Here is a 21677-nt window from a genome sequence, read left to right as displayed (position 1 = left end):
GTATTCTCACAGGGACACAATCGGGTATAAAGTGTCATAAATCTGTCTTTTCAGATGTGTTAGTCCACAAAGACAACAATCCCTCTTAAAAACAGAGGACACTGTCAATCTCAGGAGAGTATCTTTTCATCTTTCATGAGAAAACTTTTAACCACCACTGCTAATTATCTTCTTGGTTTACAGGTCTAGAAAGATGAAGACCGTGGCTTTTTTCCTATACATGTTGGGAACTGTAGCTGCAATCCCGGTAAGTATCCTTTCTTCTGTTACTACATCTCTCCCTCCTGACATTTAGTTTAGAAATCCTCCATTTAAAAAGTTCTTATAAAGTGATTTGAAATTCTCTTTTTTATTTTAATCATATTATTTTTTCCCAAGCAGGGAATGAATGACTAGAAAAAAATGAAATGTGACTTTTTAAAAGTACATTTCTTTCAGAACTATCAGGTTCTGTAAGATACAATTAAAAATGCAGCGGAAAGTGTTGACTATCAGTTTATTATCCAGGAAACATGCCCAAATAGCAAAGAGAACAGGAAGAAATAAATTCTCTGATGGAAGCTCATCACATTAGTATGAGAAATTTGGGGCAAATACCCACATTCTCCAGTTGCATTTTCTTCAAGATCAATACATACTGGCTGAGAAATTCTGAGTCTGCAATGAAAACAGGAACCAATAGTTCAGGGACAGGAAATGGTATGGTAACCATAAACTGACTCCTAACTCATCCTTGGGGATCTGTCCAAGCAAACATGCTGAAAGCAGACAGGACTAGAACATTCTTTTCTTCACAGTCAGATATAACTGGCCCTGCCATTCACACAGCAATAAATCAGCAAATTGGATCATTTGAAACTATGTCAGCAGCCTCAAAATACATGAAAACTGACTTTTTGTTTGTTTAATGAAACTATGGTTTGGATGATCATTTGGCTATCTCCCAAATGATCCATATCATCCTTAATCAAACTAAAGGATTGATGCCAATTTTTTCCTTTTCACCAAATGGAGAAATCAACCTCCTTCAAACAGAAAGAGCAATTTATCTCTTGTCCTTTCTCTCCCTCCCTCTCTACTGCATCTACAATTCTGTCCTACTTTTTGGATAGCTGGTAGCTAGCTTCTGGTTAACAGCTGTGTCAGCAAAGACTAACACCATGCCACCCAGCCCAAGCAGTTCTTGGAAAACAGAATTCATGACCACCGCTAAGAATCATGCTTAAGTAGTGAGGAGCTACTCCAGCTGGAATTATACATTGTCCTCTGAAATTAAAAAAGTGGAAGAAATTATGTTCAGCACGTAAGTTCCCACAGAACCATTGTTTTCTCCTGAAAATGTGTTTTACCCTTGCAGCTGTTGCTACCATGTAAACAGTCATCAAAGTGTCTTTGAACCAAATGTTTGAATGACATGCTTGCATACAGACAAGTTCCAGATGTTTCCTTTTTAGGACAATCTGTTCTCATACAGACCCCATCAAATGCTAAAAAGCGAAGTAACTTCTCAAAGGATTTACCTATTAACAAGCTTGTGTCATTTTCCCCTCCTGCCTGAATTCTCCAGAAGTAAATGGATTCTGTGTAGTTAGGAGATTCCACACAGATTTCCAGAGAGTATGTTGTTACAAAATATACCTGTGGACATAATGATGAAAGAGAACTTCACTTTCTGAAAATTTCTGAACAAAGATAAGCTGCTATGTTTTTTATGCATTTCTTCCAGCTTGCTGAGGGGGAGTGGGGGAGGAGGAACGGCACAGGGAGGGGGAGCAGTTCTCCACTAATAAGCCTAAAATCTCCTCCACTGTTGTCCTCATTGGGCCCCTGCCAGCAACTTGCCAAGCTGGCCACCGTTCTTTCTCCATTTTCCTCTTTAAAATGGCTTCTTTGGAAAAGTTTTCAAATAGTATTCCTTTTAGTTGAAAAGGTAATAAGAAGCAAGAGAGCAAATCTACATCTAGAATAAATGCTATATTCCATGGCTTTCTTTATATTATATAATCAGCCCTACAGGACCTGCTAATGGAGTAAAGATGAGTCCATCCAAATAGAATCTGAGTTTTAGACTTACACTTGGACCTGTCTGACATCTGAGTGTCCACAGAATCTCTCTAATAAAGATCTGTGATGAATACCTGCCTAAGGTATCAGACAGTTCCTATTATTACCACTGTATATTACTACTAGCTAGAGTAATTTTTCATTTGGGTCCCCCGTAAAATTCACGAAATGCTTTATACACATAGCTTTATCTTGATATTTCTGCTCACTTCACCTCGAGAGATGAGGGAGTAGAGATTAACAATTTGTCAAACCACCGAAAGACAGTAAACAGCAGACAAGACTTAAAGGGAGGCCCTTTATCTCTAAGTCCAGTTGTTCAATTTCTCCATCATGCATCACTGCCCAGCTCTTCATGTATGCCTCCAATCTTGCTAGACATAGAGCCATTCCTCTAGAGGAAATGACACTCCCTAGCTGTTCACCCCTCCTACATTTGGTGTCTGTTTCACACAGGTTTTTTTTTTTTCCACATAGTTTTTGAATTAGTTCTAGATTGAATTATTTGTATGACATGATTTCTTGATGAATATAAGACCAATAATGTTAGGAAAGTACACAAATACTGAGTAAAAAGTCTGTAACTTTTTCTGCTAATTATCAATGAGTACTTAAAAGTTAAGAAAATGTACAACACTAAATCCTATGGTTAATTTAATTTCAACTTTCTACTAAACAACATTTTTCAAAATTATAAAGTATAAATACTTTTTAAAAGTTAAAAAAAAGAAAATAATTTAAAAATCAAAGGTTGCTATTACTGAAATCATTTTTGCTCTATTTCCTCACAATCTCTGCATATGTAACATTTTCCTAATCATGATTTGGATTTCGTTTTCACTTAAGATTATATTCTGAATATTTGCTTGTTCCCTTTAAACTTCTAGAAAATATCTTTTAGTTGATGATACGAATGAAGCATATTACTGCTAACAATGATGACAAGAGAGTAACTAGAAATTTTAAACATTAACATCTAGACATGAATAACACAAACCAGTTTTTAATTTTTTTCAGACACAAGCAAGGTTCCTATCTGATCATTCCAACCCAACTGCTGATTCCTTGAATTCCTTCCAAAAGACTGAAATGCTGGTAACAGCTGAGCGCACTGCAGTTCCCACTGTAAAGGCTGAAGATGCAGAAAATGAAAAGGAAACTGCAGTATCCATAGAAGACCATCCCAACCATAAGGTACAAGTCACATGGTTGTACTAATAAAATTGGTTAAGTCTCCAAAGGTCTCAATTTTAAAGCATGGTCAAAGAGACTACCTCATTCACTGTAAGTTGAATTTTTTTTTTAAGATATGATCTCATCAACTGCCTCCTATCACTAGAAGATCTGTGACAATTAATGAGTTTTCCTTGGGCTGAGGTGCTGCATAATTGTTCCATTTCACAAAGTTCAAATTCAGGTTAAACTTATAGCTATTGAATGTGAAGAACATCATAAATTAAGTTTACAAGATATAATGTGAAGAAAAAGAATAATGAATATTGAATTTTGGCTTATGAATTATAAATATGATACAGATATCACATTATCATTTGTTTCAATAATAAGCTTTTTTTCTTTTTAGCCTGAAAAATCTTCAATACTAAAGTCAGAGGAAGAAAACTATGATCAGTTAGCAGATCAAGACCCGAGTCATGGCCAAAACCTGGGATTACAGGATCAAGAGGAAAGTGAAAGTGACTTACCAGCGAATTTGGAGTATGCAACAACTGAAGGTACACTGGACCTAAAGGAAGATATGAGTGAGCCTGAAAAGGAAACACTCCCAGAGATCACTGATTTCCTTGGTCATGACATTAGCTCCATTGTAGATTCTAACCAACAAGAAAGCATCACAAAGACAGAGGAAAACCAACAACAAACTACAAATGACTCACATCCTCAGTTCAACAGGAGCAGCAAACATAGCCAAGACCTAAATGATCAAGGAAGGGAAGAGCAGGATCCAAATATTCCAAATGGAGAAGAGGAAGGCGAAAAAGAGCCAGGTGAAGTTGGTACCCACAAGGATAACCAAGAAAGGGAGAGAGAAGTTCCCAAGGAGCATCCTGACAGCAAGCAGAAAGAAGACATTACCCAATCTGATGATATTTTGGAAGAGTCCAATCAACCAACTCAAGTAAGCAAGGTGCAGAAAGATGAATTTGAGCAGGGTAACCAAGAACAAGAGGAGGAAAACTCCAATGCAGAAATGGAAGAGGAAACTGTGTCAAAAATCAATAAACACGATCAAGATACAGAATGGCAGAGCCAAGAAGGAAAGCCTGGCCTTGAAGTTAACAGCAACCATGAGGAGACGGGTAAAAAGACTCTTTTTGAGCCTTTGCTGGTGGAGCCTACTGATGATGGTAACATCATGCCCAGAAATCACGGGGCTGATGGTGATGGCGATGATGGCCCCAGACACAATGCAAGTGATGACTACTTCACCCCAAGCGAGGCCTTCCTGGAGAATGAAAGAGCTCAATCCAATTATTACCACATCAAATATGAGGAGCAAAGAGAAAAAGCACATGAGAATGAGAATGTGGATACCAGTGCACCTGTAGAAAACCAAGGGGTAAGATTATTTATAGTGATTGTCTGATAAAGTGTTTTATCAAAAAAATAGCCATGACCTTTCTCTGTGCTCTTGCAATCTCTTGTGCTTATCTCTATCAGTACATTATTCCAATATGTTGTAATTATTTTTCTCTGCATCTCCATCTCCATCACTGGGGGGAAATGCCTGTTTTATTTGGGTTCCCCTAGAAGCACACCCTGGACTTTAGTGTAGTTTGAGAAGTTCAGAGAACAAAGAGAAGTGGAGAAGGGACACAGGAAGGAAAGGAAGCTAATCAAAGGTACATCATTAAAGCCATGTAAAATACATTCCTCTGAATCATGCCATTTAGAGAGTGAGGGAGCGATGGCTTTTATACAAGCTGAGAATTACCATGAGGGGTGTTAATTTCTCAGCACTTCCAGTCTGCCTGTTAAAAGAGCAGGCCATATAGATTGCCACAGCTTTCCAGGCACAGAGATGCTGATACTGGCAGTTGAAAGTAACTGGCGCTAACTGGAATGGTAAATTCTGACAGATATGAGAGATGAAAGACATGACAACTGCTGCTCTAATGCCTTGAGAGCAGGTTCCAGGTCACAGTCAAGTTGAATCACCAATGTCTAGCAAAATACCTCTAACATAATAAAAGATACAGCAATGTTTATTGATTTAGCCAAAAAGGCAAAGAACAAAGACTTCAGCTACAACTTTATTAAGGAAACACACACCAAAATGATCACCAAGAAATGGCAGCAGGGTTGGGGAAGGGAAGAAGCATATTTTTATTCGGTTGTTTAGTCATCTGGAGCTTTCATGCAAAATCCTGGCAGCCACCCACCAGGAGCACTTGACATAGCTTTTTGTGGGCAAGTTCAATCGTAACTTCAGTTCCTAAAAACTCTGCTGCCAAGCTAAGGTAGGAGTTTTCTGACACTATAGAAACCTGATAAGAAAACTTTCCTAACAGCTCCACAGAGATTAGTGATGTAATCATGTCTTAACTACAGAATCCCACGGTAAAATTACATTTCTACTGCTTTCCCAAACCCAAAGGGGAGGTTCCAACTTTGCTTCTTATGTTAGTTCCAACTTCTATTGGGTAATCCCTAGAGATACAGCACTGAATCCAGTTGATAAAGATAAAAACGGCTCCTGTTCTCAAAGGGTTATGTCTACTTCTACATTTGTGGCTGGTGTCTCCTGAGATTGAAATGATTTGGGTATGAAAAGCTCTGTGAAAGGGTGTGCAGTGGAAATGTAAATTATGTAATGGCTTTCCCCTAAATAGACTTCAACTTCTGCTCTTGTTATTATAAAGGCCAAGAAAGTAGAGAGCTCACTGAATGAAGATGACAGTTCAACTGATGGCAACATGAGGATGCATGGTGTTGGTGAGTGCCAGCTAAGCAAGCTGTCTGTGAGGATGTCAAGGAAGAGATGGAATCGGCCATGTTGGGCTATCCCTATCTCTTTATTTGTGGCTACTGCACAGAATTTTCCCTCTCCCTGCCACTCCCCAAGGAAATGCTCCCATAAATTGTTGACATTCTCTTGCGCGCTTTTGATATACAACTCTGGTAACTGTGTTTACAAACTGGAGATCCAGTTGCAGCATTACTGCAAACACTAGAATTCTTTTTCTCTTCTGCATCTAAGAAGAATAATTAATTCTACCTTATTTACTCTCAAATCCATAATTTACCACTGAATTTAGATCCCATATTTACTTGAGACCTAATTCTCAATCATAAAATTTTGAACTTCAACCAATAAAATTCTTGTGGCGTATTTAATTAACTTTGGGCCAACTTGCACAGCATTGCACTATAAACATCAGACTATGACTACTACAGGCAGGCCAAGCTTAGAGCTGTTTGTTCTTTTTAAATCCATAATGCAAACTGCACAGAAATCCAGACTTTTGTGTAAAACGGTCTGATGTCAAAGAGTCCCACCTAAAAATTAACACATCCATTAAAAAGACGCCTAACATTTTCCCAATTTTTTTTTCATTAATGAAAATGGAACTAATTGCCAGGATGAATTTGAGTTTACATACTAAATTTATCTTTGTCCATGTTTCCTGTCCAAACTTTTCTGTCAGATTCTTGCATGAGCTTCCAGTGTAAAAGAGGACACATCTGCAAGGCTGATCAACAGGGAAAACCCCACTGTGTTTGCCAAGATCCAGTGACTTGTCCTCCTACAAAACTCCTTGACCAAGTAAGCATTCTACAAAATGGTCTTTAAGGGACACCAAACAGTTAGTGATTTGAATGAAAGTCATTTGCAATTGAAATCTTTGTTTAAAAAATAATAATTTCCCAGGTTATCATCTAATATTTAAGTAATAGTCAATAGAAACAAATGCCAACAAAACAAGAATTTCAACTGCACGCTAAAACAACAATGGCATTGACGTAGAATTCAAATTAAAACTCATTTTAACCTTGGAACATCTGCAATTTTTATTCTACTGAGTTTATCTAGAGCTAAACTGTCATCACCATTGGTATAATTGAGTTGATACTTTCGTGCCAAGTGGGACAGTTAGGATTTTAATGGCCTCACCTACCCGACCACATCTTTGGCACGGCAGTTCGTCAAACAGCCTTTAAGGAGCAGAGTGTTTTCCCAATGAACATTCATAGACTTGAGCTTTTTTTCATTCTTGTCTTTCCTAGGTTTGTGGCACTGACAATCAGACCTATGCCAGCTCCTGTCATCTCTTTGCTACCAAGTGCAGACTGGAGGGGACCAAAAAGGGGCACCAACTGCAATTGGATTATTTTGGAGCCTGCAAATGTAAAAGTCCATCACTACTGCCAACCACTGTTGCTGAAAGGGTTTTCAGTGAATCTGAATAATATATATATAATATTATATAATATAATATAATATAATATAATATAATATAATATAATATAATATATATATATATATATTATATACTCATATATATACTCATATATATACAAACAACAATAACAAAAAAAAGCTAAAGGTAGTTCTGAATCCAGGCTGCACATTAAAATAACTGGGGAGACATTTTTTTAATTAGAAGAATAATTTTCAGGCTTTAACTATAAGAGATTCCGATTTAATTGGACTAGGTTGGAACCTCAGCATTGTTTTCTCATTTGTTTTTAAAGTAACCTAGGCAACCCTAATGGTCAGCCAGGGTTCAAAACCAGTGTGATAATGGTACCCACTCAGTAACTGAGATGAGTCATTGGAATTTTGTAAAATTAGTTGTCCTCTTCTCAAGTTACGCCTCCACCAAGAAGTTTTGATGACAACATATTCTTTCAGAATTTTTAAAAATCATCTTCCTTTCCCAGGATATTCTCAATTGTGTTTGGATTTCCTGGTCGCTAAGTGATTCTCCACATTAGCAGTGCTCACTAACGTCTCCTCTCTTTCCTGACACACAAAAAAGACCCAACATCTCAGCCTCCTTGGTGTTAGACGTGGCCATATGAGTTGCTCTGTCCAATGAAATCTGAGCAAAAATCATCCATGTGAGTTCTGGGCAGAAGCATTTAAGAGCTGGTGTGTGGCTCTCCATGCTCCCTTCACCTCATGTTGAGATGGTGTTGAGCCTGTGGCATCTCCACCATCCTAAGCACCAAAGAGACTGCGATGAGCAGAGCCCTCCTGCCATCTTGCATTGGACATGTAGCAGGATGGAGAAATAAACGTTTGACGTGACGTACAACGTGACGGCTATAGTCAACACTGCTGTATGGTATATTTGCAAGTTGCTAAAAAGTTCTCACCACAAGGGGTAAAAAATGAAAGTAACTATGTAAGGTGATGAATGTCAACTAAACTTACTGTAGTAATCATTACACAGTATACTTAAGTCATTATGCTGCACACCTTAAACTCATGGTGTTGTATGTCAATTATATCTCAAAAAGCCTGAAAAAATGGTAATAATCTTTTGTTCCTTTAAGCCACTGAGATTTAACATTCTTACCATGGTATAAGCTAATTTCTGTCTTTTTTCTCTTTTCCCGTAATAAATAGCTCTTGTAACCTCCACCTCTGAATTCCAACTCTCTGATTCTAGAGCAGTGGTTCTCAGCCCTACCAGCACATCAGACTCAGCCCTAGCTGCACTTCTGGAACTATTAAAACATCCTGATGCCGAGGCTCCACCCTAGACCAATCAAATCATTATTTCTTTGAATGGAAGCTGGCATCTGGCATTTTTAAAATACTCCTGGAAATTCTGTTGTGCCACCCGGGTTAAGGAACCCTGTTGTGTTGGAGGGGCTGTTAGTTACTGGAAACTGTTAGGCATCCTGTTTATGAGGACTTTCATGGGACAAGAGTAAGACCCCAAAATTAAAATCAATTTGCTTTCTCTTGGAACAGCTATTCCTGTTTGCACAGATTTTGAAGTGACCCAGTTTCCTCTAAGGATGAGAGACTGGCTCAAGAATATCCTTATGCAGCTTTACGAGCCTAACCCTGAACACGCTGGATATCTAAATGAGAAGCAGAGAAATAAAGTAAGTTATCCATGGTCAGCTGCCTAAGCATCTGTCTTCAGGCCTAAGGAAAAAGGTTTCAAGGGGCAGGGGGTTGGAGGTGGGGTTCCTCTCTCTGCATATAAGTAATACATCTGGGTAACACATATGGATTAACAGAATACTAGTGGTCATCATTCATGTCACAAGGTTTGGGACACAGACAAACCACCCCATTCCTACACAAAGGGTATGCCCTGAGCAAGGGCTCTTGAACATATACCTAGAGCAGGCTCTACTGAGCAAAATGAACCTCAATTCAGCATTTATATGTTCAGGCCCAGATATATAAATATGGGTGGTAATTAGGTTTGTTTGTTTGTTTGTTTAATGGAGTTACTGGGGATTGAACCCAGGACCTCGTGCATGCTAAGCACACACTCTACCATTGAGCTATATACCATCCACCATGGGCCCAGACATATTATTTAAATCTAAAGAACATTTTTGCCTTCATAGGCCAGATACAGATTTATGATATATGGGAAATCCATTACGAAAAGTGTCAGTAATATATTAGGATTTAAAAATACAGAATATTGCATCCAGAAGTTCCCAGAGAAAATTCACTTATCAGATAGTTATTCAGTGCATCCCAGGTACCTAAAATTGATTTATGTGCTAGGAATATAGCAATGAACCAAACAAAAATCTCTGCCTTCCTGAGCTTAAATTCTAGGCAAAGAGACCACATATATTTCTATATACATGTATGCAAATATGTAAATATATGCAAGTAAACATTTATACAAATACATGTATAAGTTATGTCAGGTGGGATGAAACATGCTATACAAAAATAAAATAGGAGGGCGTGTATTAACTGTGTCAAACACTGTTTACAAGTTGTTAAGGTGTGGACTGAGAGTTAGCCACTGATTTGGCATATGGCACTCATAGCTGACCTTGACAGGAGCTGTTTCTGCAGAATGGGGAAGAGAAAAGCCTGAGTGAACAGGGTTCAAAAGAGAATAGGAGGACAGATGTGGAAGCATTTTGCTGAAAAGGCAAAGAGTGAAACGGGGTGGCAAGTGGAGAGGAATGTGAGTTCAAGAGTCCTACCTACCTATCAAGTTCCCATATTAACAAGGAGGGAAATTGGTAGGTGAGTTCATAGGAACAAGCAGAAGTTCTGTTCTGATTGCTTCCAATTACTCGTTGAAATAATGGGTAATGTCACAAGCTATGAGTTTTATAAGCATTGCCCCCCCAAATTTCTGTCTTTTCTCTTTAACAATGCATCGTCACAGACAGCCTTGAGAGCATTAGGTACAAAACAGGGAAATTTCAATGGAGGTGCCAAACAGTGTCACACCAGGGCTAACCTGAGACTAAGCAGGCACTGGAAAGAAATCCATACAGGATTAAGAAATAGAGTATGCCAATGGGGAGAGAGCAGGACTTTTCACTAATAAACAATTTTGTCTGGGTCAGTTCAGCCCTTTTCATTAAAACCTCATAGTATATTTTAAGAAATGTGATGAATATTACTTTGTTAAAAGATCAAAAAAGATTTATATTTCTTCTGAAAACCACAGGTTTTTTAAAAAATATTAGCTATTATTCCATGTAGAAGTAAGAAAGGCTGCAGTGCCGACAAGGAGTGTAATTTGTTTTCAAATAACATTCTGGGCTTGTTTTCCTCTGTCATGTTAGGATTACTCCTCAAGTAAAGTTTAGCAAGTGACAATTCCATTACACTTGCCTGATTCTCTATTGATCTTCTCCCTTCCGAATCTCAGGTCAAGAAAATTTACCTGGATGAAAAGAGACTCTTGGCTGGGGACCATTCCATTGACCTTCTTTTAAGAGACTTTAAGAAAAACTACCACATGTATGTGTATCCTGTGCACTGGCAGTTTAGTGAACTTGACCAACATCCTAGGGACAGGTAAAAACTTTCACCTTGTCATTACTATGTCATCTCCCTGATATCATGTCCAGTTATTTATACAGAAAATTTTTAAAAACAGGTTTAGGAGATTTCCCAGTTCCATTTCAGAACACAACAATGACAAACAAATATGGTTAGGTGTCTAAACACAAAGCTGCTTTGAAAATAACAGAATATGGCCACGCCACAGCTCCCAAGTTTACATGTTAGAGTCCAGCCTCCCAAAAAGACTCTTTCAACTCTTTCTCCTTCTTTCTCCTTTCAACTCTTATCTCCTTCAAGACAATCTGATTGGCCCCACTTGGGTCAAGTGCCTACATCTGGAACAATCAGGTGTGGCTGGTGTAAGAGCCAGGTTGTACTCATGTGATTGCTGGGTTCACCCCTATAAATTTAGAGTGGAGGGAGGACAGTTCCTAGTGAAGAAGGAAACCTTGTGAACTGACACCCCAAAAGCTGTCTATCTTACCCATAAATAGTTTATTTCATTTGCAGCTTCTCATGATTGTATTAGTTATTTGCCATCTTCAGCAACCTTGTGGAAGAAAAATGCCCTTGCTGATCCTGAGTTAACTTTTTATACATAAGCTACTCAGTTAATAGGCTGCCATTTATCTCATTGCAGAGTCTTGACACACTCTGAGCTCGCTCCTTTGCGCGCATCTCTGGTGCCCATGGAACACTGCATAACGCGCTTCTTTGAAGAATGTGACCCCAACAAGGATAAGCACATCACCCTGAAGGAGTGGGGCCTCTGCTTTGAAATTAAAGAAGGTAAATTCATTATCAGTCCAGGGAAAGGGGTGTCCTCTTCTCCAGACAAGCCATAAGCCCCGCAGTCCTCACAGAGAGGTCCTGCTGTGTGTGCAAACTAGAGACCTAGAGACCAAGAGACCACAAGGTGGCAGCGTCTCAGGGAGAACTGCTGTCACTGCAAGGTTCTTACCTCCTTTATGATACTGTTTTCAAAGGGTAGCAAGAGTAAACATTTAAGGAATAACTGCACTGAGGTCTCAGCAGTTGGCTAAGCCTAAGAAAGTGATGTGAATCCAGAGAGCTGTGCCAAATCCCAAAAGGCTACCCTTCTAAAGAAGGAAGGGTTTTATATCCTTCCTTAACCTGGGTATTGGGCTAAAGTGTGAAGAGTAAAACAGAAAGCCTGACTCTGACAATAGGAGATGCCAAAAGAATCTCAGAATTTATTAGCACATTATTAGCACTAGCACATTAAAGATTTTCACCAGTTATGCCCGGAAGTTATTCCTTTAACCCAAAAGTGACCCATTCCTGCATCTTCAGTGACAGACAGACAGACAGACAGACAGAAAGAAAGAAAGAAAGAAAGAAAGAAAGAAAGAAAGAAAGAAAGAAAGAAAAATTTAAATTTCTCCTACAGTGAAGGAATTTAAATTGAGAATTTGTTTTGCTAGGTTATGTCTTAATCTACTTCCTTTGCTTTTCCTAAGTTACAGTTGACTTCTATGAGCATGTTTTTAATAATCGAGATTTGAAAGATGTTCAAAAAATGAGCAATCAAAACTGCAGAATATAAAGCAACAGTGAACATCAATTCTCCAAAGCAGAGGTTTCATACATATGTTTACAGCATACATACATGTAGGATGAATATGCAGCCAAAAAATAAATTCATCAACAATCAGAATTCCCCCCAAAGAGGTAATTTGTGTGACCTTCACTTTAAAAATATTCTTCATGCATATGTACAATGTCTTGAAATTGGAAAAAAAAAGCTGGAGTATCAGGATTCAGTTATTTATTGATAAACAGAGAAGCAGAAAAGGTCCCTTTCCTCTACAATATCACTCTGTGAAATAAGCACAAATGAAACGAGCAAAGAATGAATATTTTTGTAAGCACCTAGTTCTGTGTATTAGTTGTCTGTTTCTGTGCAACAAATTACACTAAAGCTTAGAATCTTAAAATCTCTCTCAGTTTCTGAGGATCAGGAATCCAGTAGATACCTGGATGGGACTGCTTAGAATCTGCTCTGAGCTCACTTACATGGCTACTGGCAGGAGGCTTCAGCCCTTTCCCACGGGTTGCTAATAACATGGTATCTGGTACCAGAGAGAGACTTAAAAGAGAGAGTCCAAGAAAGAAGCCACAATGTCTTTTAGAATCTCATATCAGAAGTGAGGTACTTCTGCCATTTTCTGTTGGTGACTCAGTCTGACTCTGCTACAATATGGGAGGAGACCACAGGAGGTGGGGATCACTGGGGGCCATTGTGGCGGCTGGCAACCACATGCTGTCTCCATCCTATTAACATCGATAGGAAATTAACATGCTTTTAAGACCCTGACCCATGCAAATGTTAATTTCCTTTCTTAAATCTACTCTATTAAGCACAGTACTTACAAATCCAAATGTATCCCTAAAAGTGACTAACACTGTTTTTTCCAGGTCCCATATTAAAAAGACAAAATGTACCCAAGCACAGCCACCCTGCCCCCTTCCCTCCACCATTATCAAGAGGAAAACTTAGCTGGGACAGGACATATTTATGTATGCTCTTTTATATGGCGCATGATTATAAAGGAGTGACCCAAAGGCAAATTTAAACAGAGGCCATTTGAGGAAACCAGTTGCGCTTCGCTGTTCCATTTGAGGCTTCTGGCAGCTCTTCAGCATGTGGGCTCACTCAAGCCCTGTGCTGGGTGACTGGGAGGAGTAGGAAGGGCTTGAAGTTCAGTAACTCACAAAACTCCTAATGATCTTGTTTGTTCACTGTGGTTTGGCCATGATTACGCTATTTTGAAGAAGGGAAAGAATTATCACAGAGTAAGCCAATAAAGCGGATATTAAGTATTCAATCAGAACATGTAAACAAGTTACTGCCTTGAGATACAGCTAGGAAAAGAAAAAAAATAATAGTAATAATGTCTATTTGTAAGCATACTCTTCATTCTCTCAGGACTGAGAAATCCACAGGATAAGATAAATTTTAGCCAGTGGGGTCCTGAATTTTAACTTCCTTTGCATCTCCAGATGTGCTGAAATATCCCAGCTCTGTCATTAACTAGCTAATGTGAACTAGGGCATGCCACTTAACCTCAGCAAATCTCATTTTCCTTGTGTGTAAAAATGGGGTTCAATTAAGAGGTGAAAGTCTCATTTATTTATTACGTATGACATACCATGTGTTGACATATATCCACGTTAATCTTAGGAAAACCTTCCAAGTGAGACTAATAGTGGAAACGAGTCACAACAAGCAGATCCTGCTAAGCCACTTAGAGATACTATCCTCAGAGTACTGGAGGATAACCAAGTGTTTTAAATAGGGGAGTGATTTCACTCGATTTGTATCTAATAAAGATTCTTTTGATTACATTGTGCATAAGCCAGAGAAAAGCTGTAGTAAATCCAGACAAGAGTTGATGAGAACATGAATTAGGGTAGTTATAATGGGGAAAAAGAAAAGTAAACATACTCAAATACATTTTTTAAAAAGCAACCTATAGATATATTTGAGAATATAAACATATTCAAGATGTATAGCATGGAGAAATAAGAAGACAGTGTTTGATAGGAAATATGTTGGGACAGGAAGCAGACAGTTGAGAGACTGAGAGCAAGAGAAGTACCACGCCTAGGTTCCTCGCTCAGGCCAGGCAGCATAAGTAGAGGTACCTTCCAGAGATGGAAAATAAAAGAACACAAGCAGGTTTGGGAGGAAATGACAAATTCTGTTTGGAACACACGGAATTTTGAAGTACTTGGGTAACAGTGTACAGTTGATAGAAGAATGTGTGGTTGTGCTTTTCAAGACAGAGTTTGGGAATTTAAATACATATTTGGAGATTATTAGCATACAGAAAGTAACTGATACTAGGGAAGAGGAATTAATTCCCTGAGGAAGATGGGCTGAGTTACATGGAAAAGGGTCTTGGGTTGAACACCAAGAACAATGGAAAGAGAAGGAAGAAGCAGTTCACCAGAAAAGAGTGAAAAGTCTCCTGAAAGGAAAAAGAAAATAGGATGGTGCCATGTCTAAGGAGGTGTTTCAAAGAGGAGGAAGAGCACACAGTGCTAAGTGATGCTGAGATGTCAAGTGAAAGATGGGGAATATTTGCTGTACGTAGGAATAAGGATATCCTCGGTGGCCTTGGTGAGAGAGTTTTGGTAGAATGATAGAGATGCAAGCCAGACACTGAGAAAGAACAGGAGATAAGAAAGGCTAAAGAGTGAATGTCTGAAGGCAGGCAGGAGCTAGAGAGGGACACAGAGCCCGGGGAAGCATTTTTGAGAATAAAGAAGGCTCGAGCTCTCATTCGTTCACTTACTCATTCATTCACTCATCAAATCTTTACTGATGGGCTACATAGTGCTAGGCACTGTTTCAAGGCTGGAAATGCAGCATATTTAAACATTAAGGGGAAGGGTCCAGTAAAAATAAAAAAGGAAAGATTGAGGACATAAAACAAGAAAAAGAAGAAAATAGGGGAGAATTCTGAAAAGATGAGAAGAGATCCTGGGCACAGGCAGAGGATTCACCTCAAAGTCAACAGGAGGGACATCTCTCATCTGAAGAACAGAAAAAAGACAAAAAAATAGGAGTGTGAATATAAGTAAATTTATAAGGAGCAAGACTATTAGCCCTACCTTACAAATGAAGCCAGTGCTCAAAAGAAAGTTACCCAAAGTCAAAGTTACCAAAAAGTCTGTAATTTTTCCCACTTTTGGGGCAAGATGAAGACTTACATCGGCCAGGAAAATTACGTGGTATCCCAGACAGGGTAGTAGTTGAGTGTGCTTCAGATTAATCTGCTTTAAGCATCTGTTTAACAATTATTGAGTGAAGTGGGCCATGGTGGTAAGGAGTGGTCTTATATCCCTGAGAGGACGCTGTCTTCTTCCACAGGTGTGGCATTAAGTTCTTTTACAATTACTTGATTGGAACTTTGATTTAACTAGCATCATACTTCTGTTTATTTGGATTTTTTTTAGCAACCCTTATAGATTAATGTACTTAGCTCTTCTTGGCTGGGCCTCCCCTCAACCACCTCTATTAGTGGTTCTTAACCTACATAAGAACTACCTGCAGAGCCTTCTAAATGTATACATGCCACTGGCCCACCCCTGGGGATGCAGATTCAGGAGGCCAGGAATGAGACCCAAGGATACATATTTTTTAAAGTTTCATGGGTGATGTTGATGCATAACCAGGATTGAGAACCACCAATACGGCCTTACTGATGGCTTCTCTGACCCCCCAGCTCTAACACTGTTTGTTTATATTACTACTCTGGTTACTTTCTAAAAGTGTATTTTGTTTTTGTTTTTCACAGAAGACATAGATGAAAATCTCCTGTTTTGAATTAAGATTTGAAAGAACGCAAACTTCCCAGCATCCTCCCCTGTTCTTATCACTTCTGAAGTATATGCAGCCATAATATTTGTAGATTTATATTTAGCAAAATGCTTGCATGTCTGAGAAGACAATGAGAGTCACTGCTTGATAACAGTATATGCACCAGGCATTTAACATTAACTCTGAAAATAAAACTCTAAAATTAAGTAAAGTCAATATATGCAAAATACCATACATACACTGTTTGTGAACAAGAGTTTAACTCATCACTCTCTGCATCCAATTATGAGATACTTAAAAATGATAAAACTCAAAAAAAGTAGGTTCATTTTGTCCATATTATGTGCACTTCAAAAAAGTGAAATAATGTTCTTTGTTGTTGATGTATATTATTTTCAATATCTTAATATCCTAATAAAAGTCCATAAAAATCCAAATGCCTATTTGTTTCCAGTCATTTACTTAAACAATTGTATGTGAAAGACCAGCCCAGGGCTCACACTTCATATCAAGTTATAGTTGTGCTTCCTGGACCCTACCGCTTAAAAAAAAAAAAAAGTATGAGTGTGCTTGGAGGTGACTTTTCCTATGGGAAATAAATACTCAGTTGTTAAAATGGCAGTTGCTCATAAATGTCCTTTGCCATAATGTAAGTTTAAACAGAAAAATTTTTGAATTCAATTGCTCAATTAAGTTCAATCAAATCAATTCAATTAAAAATGTGGATGATTATGCCCTGCTTGATACAACTAATTTTAGCTTTTGTGCTGGTGTACATGTGTGTCAGGGGAGAGCGAGACCCTGCAAAATCACTACACGTTTCATGTTTTTAAAGAGAATATAAAGTTACCAGACAGTGGAGAGCCCTGAAGTGTCCTGATGTCCAATGTGGTCAGGTATGAATACTACTAGCGTAAGTTGATAGCAAGATGTGTCAGAAAAGAAAATCTGTGTTTCTCTTTGAGCTCTTCTTTGGTAACTATTAATACAGTATAAGTGAAATTGCAAAAATATAAAAGATATCAAAATAGAGTTTTCCAAGGTCTGAAGCAAAGCAATAAAAGAACCTGTCACCCAGTTTACCCTACTTACAATATTTAAAAGAAAATAAAATGGTTTTTCACATATTTTCCTGATAGAAGATATTAATGCAATTGTCTTAATTTTTTTTCAAATAATAAAAAATTTGTTGTTGTTAAGAGCCTTATCTATAATCACTGAGAGAATAGGCCCCTAGGAATTTTATCTGAAGGACACTTAAATGACAGTTTGTTTTCTATCAGAATAATCTTCTCTGATTAACTTCAAAATTGTGTTTACACTCTTAGTTCGAGTCATTTGTTCTTAACCAGACTACATCACACCATGCCATGTCTAGATAATTAAGATAAATTTGATTAATCAAAATATAATGAAGCATTATTTATAATTTCTCCCAACTAGGGAAATAACTTTAGGAATTATTCCAAAATTCAGAATGTTTTTCTGTATACCTGCAAAGAAATGTCATGAAAGGTCCTAACTAATTAAAAACCAAGTTTGTAACTGTACATTTGTTGGGAACAGTGAAATTAATTTTGGAGGCATTACTTAGACCTAAATTGCTATCTTTAATGTCTTCTAAATATTTTAAATGTTTTGGAATAGTGAAAAGTGATTTTGATCTAAGGACGCTACCTAAATATTCACTAAAAATTTTTTACTTGAAAATAATTTGTTTTGAAATAAAAATATTATTTAATAATAGAAAGTTTTAGAACCTTAAATTTTTATTAGTTAAGGCTCCCATGTGTATAGCTGCCCTGGATATATTGTAAAAGCACTCTAATATTCTTGGTAGTCACAATTTTTAATTGTGGGTTGTTTGTGATAAAGACATTACTCTAATCCCAACCAAGGAGATGAAGTTATTTTCTCAGTAATCAGTCTTTAAGCCTATTTCTGTGTAACTGACATACTTTAGAAGTTGGAGTTCCTTGTCTAGAACCAATTACTCAGTTCAGCTGCAAATTCTGTGACTCATATTGCCCATGACCACAAAGGTATTAACAATTTGGCTTAAATACTAGACAGGCATAGAGATTCTAGATCACACTGCTCTTTGAATTTGTTGCTCAAGGACCATTTGAAGCAAAGGTAACTGAAAAGACATACAGTGTAATTTGAACTGATTTTATTGCACTAGGTAAAATTCTGTTGGATAATTTAATGATTTCTAACAGGTCCACTTATCAAAGGAAGAAAAAAATTCAAGGGTTTGAATCCAGAAGGAAGAAAAATACAAAGGAGAAACATGAAAAGGGGAAAGGGGGATAAGGCAAAGTAAAATAGCACAAAGATAAATCAGAGCTGAGTTCCAAATACATGGTATAAAATAGTTGAAGAGTGACATATATAAAGAGATATAACTTGCTTTGGATACTGGGGACATGCCTTAATAAGAATATGATGAAATTGATTTTTCTTCCAAAATTCAGTTCCAGAGTACAGTGATTTGGTTTGAAACTCACAAGGTAAGTTAATTTGAATTAAATATGATTTAAGACTATAAAAAGGTTTGCTTTCAGAATCAGCTGGCCAGTAAAGACAGCATTGATTTTATTTATATTGTTTATTCTCTACAAACTCATTATGCCTTTCAAGATTTTTCCATATCATTTCCTTCTTGATGAAGTATAACTGTCTAGCAGCATCCAGGCCACATGATGACCTGGTAAATCTCATGGGGGTAGAAGCTCAAGGTGGATTTATTTGTATATTACGTAAGAAATCTCATTGAGCCAGTGGTGATACATCTCTAATATTAAGCATGATCTCATGTTTGAAGATTTGTGGGTAGAGATCACAAAATCAAATAACTTCAGGAACCAAACAGTATGGGTTGAACTTTGAGATTATAAGGAAGAATAGGAAGTGTATGTTAATGTTTTGAGCCCAAGAATGCATGTCTTGTTTAAAGATTTTTAAAGCACTGTTCTAGGCTTACAAAGCCTAGATCTAGAGACAAGAATATAGGCTGACCACTATTTTAAAATCTCTCACTAAAAAGTCCATTTACAATGAGAAGAGGACTTAGAAAAAACAAAAAAATGATCTCCTAACCCTTCAATTCCAGACTCTTTCTTCAGAATGAAATTTCTTATCCTGGCTAGCCTTTTGATCACTGCCACTGCTCTGCCCATCCCTGTAAGTACTCCTCCTATTTTCCACTCCATTTCTGTTCTAGAGACAGTATTTCTGGGCTAGAAAGCATTTTCTGCGTCTTTTCATTTCACAGAAAAGGAAAGTGGACTTCAGGAGATTTGCAGAACTAGGAGTTTACCACTGTTCTTCACTCTAAGGGTCTCCAATACAAATCTCAGATCTACATGCCATTTGCAAGCTGCATGACCTTGAGCAAGGAAATAACCCATGGCTTCCCAGTCTGTAAAATGAGTTGTTAAGAACTACCTCAGAGTTGTGCGAGAATGATAAAAATGTATCCAATGGAACATAGGAAGCTCTCAAATATATTAAGCAATATAAAGCAAGTACCCCTCAGTGACCTAGGTCTTATTTAGGCAGTTTAAATTGAGTTTCATTTACAATACCCTTATCCCAAACCGTCTCATGTTGACTACAGTCATGCTTCACCATCATACAAATGAGATCAATGATTCTATTCCGCATTTATTATGGTCTGACTATGTAGAGCACCTAGTAGGCAAGAAATCCTGTTCCCTGCACATTTTGTAACAAAGGAGCCTTCAAAGAAGCGAGGGAGCTTTCAAAATTTGCATTTGTGGATACAAAGTTTAAATTTACACTTCCACACTCTCTCCACTTTGAACTCATAAATGCTGAGAACAATTAGAGAGCACTCTTGATTCAAAGGTAAAGAGGCATGCAATATGTAATTAATCTTAAGAAATGTAAAGAAAAACATTCTTTGGAAGTAAGTTTAAAGGTAGAAAGTACAAATTCTAAATCACTGGACAAAATTAATTTAACTTTTCCTATTAGACTTGACTGCTTTTTATTTCGGAGGGAAAGCTACGTTACTGATGAGTGGCTTGCTACCTATTCTCATTTAGAATAAAACCTCTCCGTAATGAATAACGTATTGCCATATGTTGTTTCACCTTGTTGCTGTTATTGTTTTACAAGCTTGAACAACCTGGAGGAAGTTCCAGTAGTCAGGTAAACTTCTGGTTGTATTTTCAAATGACATGTTCATCACTTTTAAAGTCTGCAAATGTTTGAAATGACTGACATCCTGTATCTTGTTACAGAGATTTAACGTTTACCCACCGCAAGAACCAGCATTTTTTCCCCAGATCCCGTTTCCCCTACCTCCGCAATTGCCCCTGGTAAGCACAGGCTTGGGGGATCTCAAATCACAAAAAGTATTTATTAGTTGGATAATGGTTATAACATTTTCCAAATTTTGACACAGAAATATGAGGCTTTCGGAGGCCACCAGGCATCAACTACTCACACTTCTTTCCCTGCACAGCTTGCGAAAGTTTGACAAGGGGCTAGCAAATTTCCCTCCAAAGCTTCAGTAACTTGCTCCCATATCTCTCTACACTTGTTATCAAAAAGGTACTTAAGGGTGGGGAGTGGGTGTAGCTCAGTGGCAAAATACAGGCTTAGCATGCTTGAGGTCCTGGGTTCAATTCCCAGTAACTCCATTCAAAAAACAGAGGTGTTTATGCTGAATTTCTTTGACTATGACAAGCTTAGTTACTCTTTATGAAGGGAATGGGAATGCTAATCTTTTTCTATTTTACCTGTTCTTTTCCTAAATCACCTTGCTGCTTTCTTTTCTCTAAAGTTTTTTTTTCCCAGCTGTCTGTAACTTTTTCTCACAGGTCAAACAATATAATTATTTTGTTTTTCTTTCTGTATCCTCTCCAATCTCTCCTAATATCTGAATTCTTAAAACATTTTTTAAATAAAGGCCAGAACAATGCTAAATACATAATAGAGCTGCCTTTATTGGTACAGACAGCATATATTTGGCTAATACTTACTGAGTGTCTACTATATAATGGGGTCTACAGTGAGGGCTGGAAATACAAAAAGGTATGAATAAGTTCATAATCTAATAAGGAAGAGAGATTCATAAATGAAAAAACAATGTATTTGTGTAAATGCTTCTAGATGCAAATACAAAACCAGTTGATTTAGGCTGTGTGCCAAAGACTTCTTTCACAGAGGAGAAGTATCCAAGCCAGGTCATGAGAAGTAGGTGGGGCACTCCAGGCAGGGGGAACAGCAAGTGCTGAGAAGGACAGGCAA

General features: G+C 37.7%; 1 protein-coding gene and 1 long non-coding RNA gene across 2 annotated transcripts in view; both read left to right on the top strand.

Moving 5' to 3' along the window:
* Positions 1 to 16831, top strand: part of SPARCL1 (SPARC like 1) — a 42765-nt gene extending 25934 nt beyond the window's left edge. Inside the window, exons 2-11 of the mRNA XM_010983114.3 lie at positions 184 to 247; positions 3082 to 3258; positions 3647 to 4642; positions 5946 to 6018; positions 6732 to 6850; positions 7312 to 7432; positions 9011 to 9147; positions 10908 to 11056; positions 11685 to 11833; positions 16372 to 16831. Coding sequence (XP_010981416.2) covers positions 194 to 247; positions 3082 to 3258; positions 3647 to 4642; positions 5946 to 6018; positions 6732 to 6850; positions 7312 to 7432; positions 9011 to 9147; positions 10908 to 11056; positions 11685 to 11833; positions 16372 to 16400 — 2004 coding nt within the window. The 5' untranslated portion in view covers positions 184 to 193 and the 3' untranslated portion in view covers positions 16401 to 16831. The remainder of the gene's footprint in view (positions 1 to 183; positions 248 to 3081; positions 3259 to 3646; positions 4643 to 5945; positions 6019 to 6731; positions 6851 to 7311; positions 7433 to 9010; positions 9148 to 10907; positions 11057 to 11684; positions 11834 to 16371) is intronic.
* A 2008-nt stretch (positions 16832 to 18839) lies between these two features.
* On the top strand, positions 18840 to 20768 carry LOC116147364 (uncharacterized). The gene is made up of 3 exons (XR_004130883.2): positions 18840 to 19580; positions 20541 to 20573; positions 20666 to 20768. It is a non-coding gene; the product is annotated as an uncharacterized LOC116147364 (long non-coding RNA).
* The last annotated feature ends 909 nt before the right edge of the window (positions 20769 to 21677 follow it).

The sequence above is a fragment of the Camelus dromedarius genome, chromosome 1 (genome assembly GCF_036321535.1).
Source record: "Camelus dromedarius isolate mCamDro1 chromosome 1, mCamDro1.pat, whole genome shotgun sequence".
Lineage (NCBI taxonomy): Eukaryota > Metazoa > Chordata > Mammalia > Artiodactyla > Camelidae > Camelus > Camelus dromedarius.
Note: the sequence above shows the minus strand (reverse complement) of the source record. Positions and strands in the feature narration are given on the sequence as shown.